The following is a 9,374-nucleotide window of genomic DNA, read 5'->3' on the forward strand; positions in this document are numbered from 1 at the left end:
ACATTTCTTGAATTTTGAAACCACTAAGGATTTTAGCCCCAATACAAACCCTCAGGGCTGGTGAGTATATTCAACAGAATTAATTATGCACCAGAAAATTTCAAGCCAACAAAATCCAGCTAGTATAAGATTTTACATGAAAATTTACATTCAAAGTGCAATCTTCCAAGGTAAAAATATCACCTGCTACAAATGTATTTTATATTTACATGCACTGCTCTGGTGGCAACCAGAAAACCCTACAAGAAGCCAAAAGTCACTTGGAACCCAATGGTATAAGGCTTATTGTAATGCGTGTTGAGGTTGGAGTTGGCCCTTGGAAAGCCATGAATGACAATTACAATATAGTAACCCTCCCATACCAAAACAGCACTAACTTGCAGTATTTAAACAGCAACAACTCTACCTATGAAAAGGCAAAGCTGCAAATATTTCACCAGATCCGAAAACACCAATACATTTCCTGTTAGGAAAACAGAATAAGCCAAGCTGCTATAGATCCCTATACAAAACCTACACACTAGGGCAGTGGTTCCCAGCCCTGTCCTGGGGACCCCCCAGCCAGTCAGGTTTTCAGAATATCCACAATGAATATGCATGAGAGGAAATTTGCATGGCTCTAGGACATACGTTCACCCTCTCATATACATGCTTACTCACACACCCACATGCTCTCTCACACTGAAAAATGCTCTCACATACACACACATGTGCTCTCTCACACACACACGCTCACACATGCTCTCTCACACTGAAAAATGCTCTCACATACACACACGTACGCTCTCTCACACACGCGCACGCACACACATGCTGTCACTTAGGCCTGGCATCTCTCTGATGTCCAGCCATTGGCGAGTTGGGTTCCACCAGCAGCCCTTGGGCCTTGTCATATCTTCAGCTGCCAATGGGTTTGGATCTGCTGGTGACCCTTGGGCCTTGTCTTGTCTTTGGGTGCCAGCAAGACGACCCTGTGGCTTTGCCTTTTATTTGGCCATCAGCAGATTGGGCTCTGCTGGGGCCTCTTCCTACTCGTCTGCCATCTCTGAGCTGCAACCCTGGTGAGGTCAGGACAATTCACAGAAATAGAAGCCTTTCTTGTTTTTTTGGGTGTTTTTTTGTTTTGTTTTTTTTAGAAAATTACCACTGAGGAAATGAGATGTGGAGAGAGCTGGGGAGGCAAGCACTCGGCAGAATACTGGCAATTCGATTGCCCGATTTTAAAAGTCCTACTGATTGCCAGCTCCCTTTAACAGGAACTGGCCAGTCCTGCCAAATGCCCACTGGTTGACAAGCTTCAGCCTTCCAGTGCACACATCTCTACCACCTGGCCATCTAGCTGGCACAAAACTGAGGAACTCAACTCAACAAACCTCTTTCTTTTCTTTGTTTTTTTTTCTAGAAGGTAATCAATTAAATTGTAAAAAAGAAAGAAACATTTCCTGACCCCCGTGAAAGGGGGAACCTACCTGGAACATTGATGTTAGTGCACCGGGATCCCAAGTAACTGCATTGATACAATTTGCCGACCTCAATGGAAGACTCATTCTGTAAGGGAGCGCTGACAACCACGCTGGAAAATACAGGAAGTTAATCGTTAATTTAAAGCACCTTCAGCAAACACAAAGAACATGTACATAAAGTGCGAGGATCCAGTATGTATAAATCACCATTAGCGTACAGAGTGAGAACGGGTATTCCTGAATTCCATTCACTCTTTTATGTTAAAGCTGTAACAATGGAACAGAAGTGTCCTGGTGAGACAAGTGATCATCTTTTGACAGGCTCTGCAGGGAGCCGCCCAATCGGCAGCCAGGTTCCTCCCTTGGGGTTTCCGGGTTCCCTTCAGGGCTTCATTCAATCTGATCAGCTTCTGCCCAGTTGTGCTGTTACAGGCATCCGATTGCCTGTCTTCTTTCCGCCTTCTGTTGGCAGGCTAAGACTTTGTCAGTAGGCTGTCTCGTTATTTCTCTGTGCCTCTCACTCTCTACCCAAAAGGGACAGGCTTAACCTCAGAGACAGACTGCAGTCTCACCAGGGGCCGTCGTTGCTGGTAAACTGGAGCACGCTTTGCCCAAAGGAGGCTTCGGGATTCTCGAAGGTGACCGGATACTGCACGTCGATGTTAAAACTGCTGACTCCAGGCACCAGGACTGGAAGGAAGCACAGAATAAATAAATAAATAAATAAATAAATAAAAACCCTCAGATGCTCAAATGCAGCTATGTTCCCAGGGGAATAATTCTACATCACAGGAAGGCACAAACATGAAACATTACTGAAGTAATCTAAATTTCAAATAGTGCAACAGCAGAGTCTGACCCAAGGGCACCTGCAGGACTTAAAAGGTGTTAATTTCTTTCCTTGTCCTTGATTCAGAAGCTGCACTGCAGCAGACACTGTCAAAAAAGCAAAGATAGAGGAATGACGTTGAATTGCAACAAATGGAGCCAGCTTTACAATGGGTTGAAGAGCAAATGGACTCAATTGTATTGGTCCCTCGTAACTCCAGACCTGAAGGGCTGCCAGCAGGTCTGGTTTTCAGGATAACCAAGCGAGGAGAGGAAAACCAGGCCTCTGCAGGGCCCCTCGCTGACAGTCTCCAGCTTTACATAGCAAATGCAGATTTTAAAAAACCACATCCTGAGAGCAAGTTTATAGCAGCCACAAGAGGGCAGCATTGTAACATAAAATCCCTCATGGGAAGGGAAAGTATTATTTTAGGTGCATGAGACATTTCTAAAGGCAAGGTAGATTGTCCTGTCTGAAATATGGATAAAAGAACACACATTTTTTCCACAACGCACGTACTTTTTGCAGCACTAAGAGGAGGCTTTCCTGAGGGTTAATGCATAGCCCAGAAGAGGAAGGAAACATGCATATAGAAAGACATGGTTTAATGGAACACAGTCAACATGGATTTACCCAAGGGAAGTCTTGCCTAACTAATCTTCATTTTTTGAAGGGGTTAATAAACATGTGGATAAAAGTGAACTGGTAGATGTAGTGTACTTGGATTTTCAGAAGGCGTTTCACAAAGTCCCTCATGAGAGATTTCTAAGAAAACTAAAAAGTCATGGGATAGGAGGCGATGTCCTTTCATGGATTACAAAGTGGTTAAAAGACAGGAAACAGAGAGTAGGATTAAATGGTCAATGTTCTCAGTGGAAAAGGGTAAACAGTGCTGTGCCTCAGGGATCTGTACTTGGACCGGTGCTTTTCAATATATATATATATATATATATATATATATAAATGATCTGGAAAGGAATACGACGAGTGAAGTTATCAAATTTGCGGATGATACAAAATTATTCAGAGTAGTTAAATCACAAGCGGATTGTGATACATTACAGGAGGACCTTGCAAGACTGGAAGATTGGGCATCCAAATGGCAGATGAAATTTAATGTGGACAAGTGCAAGGTGTTGCACATAGGGAAAAATAACCCTTGCTGTAGTTACATGATGTTGAGTTCCATATTAGGAGCTACCATCCAGGAAAAAGATCTAGGCATCATAGTGGATAATACTTTAAAATTGTCGGCTCAGTGTGCTGCAGCAGTCAAAAAAGCAAACAGAATGTTAGGAATTATTAGGAAGGGAATGGTTAATAAAACGGAAAATGTCATAATGCCTCTATATGACTCCATGGTGAGACCGCACCTTGAATACTGTGTACAATTCTGGTCGCCGCATCTCAAAAAAGATATAGTTGCGATGGAGAAGGTACAGAGAATGGCAACCAAAATGATAAAGGGGATGGAACAGCTCCCCTATGAGGAAAGGCTGAAGAGGTTAGGGCTGTTCAGCTTGGAGAAGAGACGGCTGAGGGTGGATATGATAGAGGTCTTTAAGATCATGAGAGGTCTTGAACGAGTAGATGTAAATCGGTTATTTACACTTTTGAATAATAGAAGGACTAGGGGGCATTCCATGAAGTTAACAAGTAGCACATTTAAGTCTAATCGAAGAAAATTCTTTTTCACTCAACGCACAATAAAGCTCTGGAATTTGTTGCCAGAGGATGTGGTTAGTGCAGTTGGTGTAGCTGGGTTCAAAAAAGGTTTGGATAAGTTCTTGGAGGAGAAGTCCATTAAGTGCTATTAATCAAGTTTACTTAGAGAATAGCCACTGCTATTAATTGCATCAGTAGCATGGGATCTTCTTAGTGCAGGTTCTTGTGGCCTGGTTTGGCCTCTGTTGGAAACAGGATGCTGGGCTTGATGGACCCTTGGTCTGACCCAGCATGGCAATTTCTTATGTTCTTCTGTTCTTATATGTAATTATTTATTTATTTATTAAAGGCTTTTATATACCGACTTTCTTGATACAAATCAAATCAACTCGGTTTATATCGAACTAAGCTGTAACTATAACCAACCAAACAACAAGAGACAATTTAAAGGAGCATAAAGTTACATTATAACAAGGATGCCTTAACTGGGAGTAGGAAATAAAGAAAGGGAGAACGAGGATAAAGTACTAGATGCATGGGAGGGAGGCAAGGAGCCGACCTCATGATAGCTTGTAAGCGTGATTTAGCATTTGTTTATTTACATAAGTGATGGAACATTAATTATGGTAAGCTGCCTAGATTTGTGGGATATAAGTAATGTGAATAAATAAATATGTACGTGATATACATTTCTTCCTTCATTAGGATTTATTTTTTCAAGCAGGAACCTCTTGAGTTCCCCCTCCATTCCTTTGTCCCAGGCCAGAGGAAGTTTGAGATTTCAAGCTTCCTCTTCAGACCAGGATACTGAAATTGCTTTTTTCACGCTTCAGTGCCAGAAATATCCATGAAGTATGAGATGAGTGCCATGTGATTACCTTAAAGCTTGGGAAGAGTTATATAAACTTCGGCAATCTTTGAAAGAAAGGCTCAATAGTGTAGGCTTTTCTTCTAATTGGCTTTGCTAATTTAATCTGTTAGTGGCACAGGATTGAGGTTATTTATCCGGCATTGGGGTACAAGAGTTTGTTTGGGTGTTTGTGGAATGTATGCAAGATTGAATCGGTTCTTAGCTGATTTGCAGCTATTATATGTTATTTAGTTGTGAATATTAGGGTGCATTGCATTAAGGTTCAGCTTCATTTCTGGTTATCGATATTGTTCATACTTTGTTTATATTTTGTATTATATCTATGGAATGACCTGCTTTGAATTAAAGTTAAAAATATATATAAATATATACATACATACCTTATACAAGCACAGGACTGCTAACTTTGAGAAATAACACAAGTTGGAAAGAGTTATGCTGTGCATATCATAAGGGAACGTACAGGGTCCAGCTTCGGGATTCCTATAAGACGGGATTGGCTGGGTTTGGCATCATGAGTGTTTAAATATTGAGCTGTGCTTCATCCATAGGAAATGCCATTAATGCACAGCTGAATTTTTACGTCCTGATTAGGGCATTACCCATTATTTTCACTTTTTATTTTTTTTTCCTGGGAATTTCAATGTTATAACAAAATAAAAATCAATGGAAAAATGAATTTGTTAGAACAATTTGGAGAAAAATCAGCGGAAGACTCATTTTTCCATTGATTATTTTTTGTTGTCCTTATAACGTTGAAATTCCCAGGAAACATCTGTCTGTTAGGCATTCCGACTTTTGCTGAAGTTAAAGGACAGTCAGACAGGAAAGCAGGCTTCTCTCATTCTTTGCCCCAGCGCTTTGCAGATCAGATCTACTCGAGAAGTTCTGAGATCTTGTAAAATGGGTAGAACTGGGCTTTACAGTTTAGCTTTTAAGTAATGGACGCCAGGGCCGGATTTCAGATTCGGGCGCCCATGGGCAGAATGCTATGACCTGCACATGGATCTAAAGCAAGCAGAAGCAGGCTCCACATTGGCTTGGATATTTGGCGCCCTAGCAGTTGGCTTCCATTGCTTGTTCTTAAATCCAGGTCTGATTTTCCTTTTCTTTGCTAATCTCTAGTCAGTTCTCCTCCTCTAAGCTCTCATTGGGAAATCAAGTTGTACTATTTCTTTTGTTTGTTTGTTTGTTTTTTTACTGTATTATAAAACATGTTTAGGGAGGCCCAGTTTCATGCCAAATGCATTTTTTTAAATCATTTTATCCTTTGGATTCCACAGATTGTTTTCAAAATTGCAATATCTTGTTGTATAAGATGGGATTTTCTGCCTTTTTAAAATATTTGGTTATTTTTTTGTGACGTGTGTTCTGCTTGTGTTTATGCATATAGATTTGATGTACAGATGTTATAAGCCACCTAGAGAGCCTCCATGAAGAACAGGTGACACAGAAATACAAGTCCAGTGAATGAAATACATTTTAAAAAATGCTTAATTGTTCCCTGTATGACAGTCCTCTAGCGATGGCTTGATCCAAATCAGCAGAAAAGGTACCGGACTGTGTTAACATCAGTGATTTGCACTTATGGGAGAGATGTGGGGTTGTTTGTCAAAGGGTCTGTATTTCCCTTCATCTTTCATTTTAACATCCAATCCATCTCCATATTTTGTGCCTCAGCAGGGAGCAGATGAGCTCTGTTGGTCAGAGCTGTGAGCTACAGAATGCTAGTCCTGACTCTTGTGTGACCCTTATCTCCCTGTGCCTCGGTTCTAACCCTGGTTCTGCTGTAAGCTCTCTGCATGACCCACTGAGGATTCAAGAAGCCTTATAACAACAGGCAGTGAGTGCCAAGTCATGCTGGGTCCCAGGATCCTGCTTTGCTACCATATTCCCAATACTGAGCAAGATCGAGAGCCAGAAAACCCTGCCTGTCTTCTGATTATCTGGATTTTGGGCTAAAAGATAGATAGATATCGCTAATCATGATTTATCGAACCATCTTTAAGCAATGTACCATACATAACAGCAGCGGTTGACATGAGGATGAGGCAGGACTTAAAGTGGTGGAGCCAGCTGATGTCTGAACATTTCCTGAATCTTTCTGTTAAAACAGGCATATTATTAAGAACTGCAGCTTTGACTTTTACTATGTAGTAGCTTGTGATATTATTATGCAGCAATTGGAGTTTTTTATATGTTTTTATACGTTTTTTGGGGGTTTTTTTGTTTTTATGTTTTTTTATATGTATTTATTATTATGAATGTTTTTAAATTTTGTACATTGCTTAGGCCTTATTTGTGTTATGCGATTAATAAATTTGATAAATGAATGAAAAAAAAAAAAAAGAACCATATCTGATTTAGTTGTAACCTGGAGGGATTACTTTCTCATTTAAGGACCTGTCTGTGCTGTGCCTCCTTGCTGCTCAGCCTGAGCTTTTGAAACTGGGAGTCAGAAATGTTTCTTTGGTTTTTACTGTCCCTAAAGAAACGTGATTATGCCAGTCACGGTCTGACGCAGAAGTGGATGTGATTCATAACCTTCCAGCTACTGATTCATCGCACCACAACCTGTGGGCTGAGGGTTCCTCACAGGCCTACGCACGGTCCTCAGCACCACCCCAAGAGAAAAGAGCGTGCGGCCCCTAGTGAGAGCCCTCCTACCCTGATAGGAGAAGGAGGAAGGGAAGGGTGAGGGGGCTCTCCTGACCATCCTAGGCTTACAGGGCACCCATCTGCATTGTCAGTGCAGTGACCGAGAGCAGAGCAGGCCCATTCCAAGCCAGGTTGTACAGAATCAAAACCAATGAAAGCATCGTCAGCAAAGTGTGGGAGAGCCGGAGCCTTGAGGGAAAGGGCATGTGCTGGTCAGCTCTGGATTGTGGCTCCCTGCCGTGTTAGCTGGGCAAGCAGAGCCAGGTTTCGCTGCTTGTGCTGAGAAGAGGGAGACTGAACTTCAAAAGGATTTAGGTGGCTAACGTTGGGGTGTTAGTCGTTTCACTGGGAGCCTAAAAAGTGGGTGGTTACAAGGGTGGAGTTAGGGTGGGGAAAAGGGTTAGGAGTTTAGTGCTGATTTCCAGCACCGGGTACCTAAAACAGGTTCCTAAATCTAGGAAATTGACTACCAGGCCTGGATTTAGTATCTGAAGTTTTAGGTCCCTAAATTTATGTGAATTTTCAGTTAAGAGTGGATGAAAAGAGGCCCCCAGGGGGAATATTCAGTCAGGGGGTGTCTGGCTAAGTTTTATGAATCTGGAATGAACAGTGATCATTTGAATTTGCAGAATATAAGACTGATAAACATTCAGCGCTACTGAATATACCCAGCTAACTGCAGGAATGCTATGAGTTAGCCGATTAACTTTATACCATCCTGCAACTCTCCTAAATTATCCAGCTAAGTAGTCAGGTGACTAATTATTTATATTCCACTTCAAAGTGGATTACATTCAGGTGATGTGGGTATTTCCCTAACCCCAGAGGGCTTACAGGAGGGAACAATGTACTGGAGCCACTGCCACCTGTAGGACGAGCGCTGTGCTGTAGGAGGGAGCGCCGTGCTGGAGCCACTGCCATCTGTAGGAGGAGCGCCGTGCTGGAGCCACTGCCATGTGTAGGAGGAGCGCCGTGCTGTAACCACTGCCACCTGTAGGACGAGCGCTGTGCTGTAGGAGGGAGCGCCGTGCTGGAGCCACTGCCACCTGTAGGAGGAGCGCCGTGCTGTAGGAGGGAGCGCCGTGCTGGAGCCACTGCCACCTGTAGGAGGAGTGCCGTGCTGTAGGAGGGAGCACTGTACTGGAGCCACTGCCACCTGTAGGAGGAGTGCCGTGCTGTAGGAGGGAGCAATGTGCTGGAGCTGCCGTAGTAGACAAGTCGGGGAGGGAGATGCATGCAAATTCTCTTGCCCCAGCCTTGACCCCACTATGCTTGAAGTTCACCAAAGAACTGCCACCCTGCCAATTCATCCTTAAGGTATTTCTCCATCCTAGCAAAGGGGAAATGCTGATATAATAAGGCCTGCGTTCAGACGGGGCTCTGGTCCTGAATTCAGCACACAGTTTCCTAACACGGGAACTAAAACAAATATTTAACTCCCAGTGCAGTAAGCAAGCGATCTTCCAATAAATCAGGAGCAAAAAATAAGCACAAACAGAAAAATGTGCAGACAAACCCAAATTAAGAAGTGAGCTCGGCACAGGCCGATTGCACATTTCAGCTCAGGTGGCGGTGGGAGTCTCTTGGACAGTATTTACGCTCACAGAAAAAGTCAGGATATGCACACAGAGCATGAATTATGCTTGTGCTTTCAGTGCAGGAAACCTTCCTTGTGCACATAAACCACAACTTCAGGTCCCAGTACTAGAACTCCAACTTCTGCCCGTAGACTAACAGCGGCGCTGGAAACTTTACTCCACCTCAGAGCAGGAGTAACATTTCCAGCGCTCAGAAACTGAGTGAAGCCAGGGCACCCCTCTGCATTGGGTGGGGGGAGGTAATAGCTAATGCCTTCCTCGGCAGGGGATTTCCATACGATGGCGCTCAG

At 43.0% G+C, this 9,374-nt stretch overlaps 1 protein-coding gene across 2 annotated transcripts in view; it reads right to left on the reverse strand.

Annotated features, from left to right (window-relative positions):
- LOC115074096 (integrin alpha-D-like) overlaps window positions 1-9,374 on the reverse strand; it is a 59,976-nt gene that overhangs the window by 45,258 nt on the left and 5,344 nt on the right. Inside the window, exons 2-3 of one of the 2 annotated variants that reach the window (XM_029573241.1) lie at window positions 2,036-2,153; window positions 1,470-1,573 (exon numbers count right to left, since the gene is read on the reverse strand). In XM_029573241.1, coding sequence (XP_029429101.1) covers window positions 1,470-1,573; window positions 2,036-2,153 — 222 coding nt within the window. Of the gene's footprint in view, window positions 1-1,469; window positions 1,574-1,670; window positions 1,990-2,035; window positions 2,154-9,374 lie in introns of those variants that run through there. The other variant, XM_029573242.1, reaches the window with a different exon arrangement.

The sequence above is a fragment of the Rhinatrema bivittatum genome, chromosome 12 (assembly GCF_901001135.1).
Source record: "Rhinatrema bivittatum chromosome 12, aRhiBiv1.1, whole genome shotgun sequence".
NCBI lineage: Eukaryota > Metazoa > Chordata > Amphibia > Gymnophiona > Rhinatrematidae > Rhinatrema > Rhinatrema bivittatum.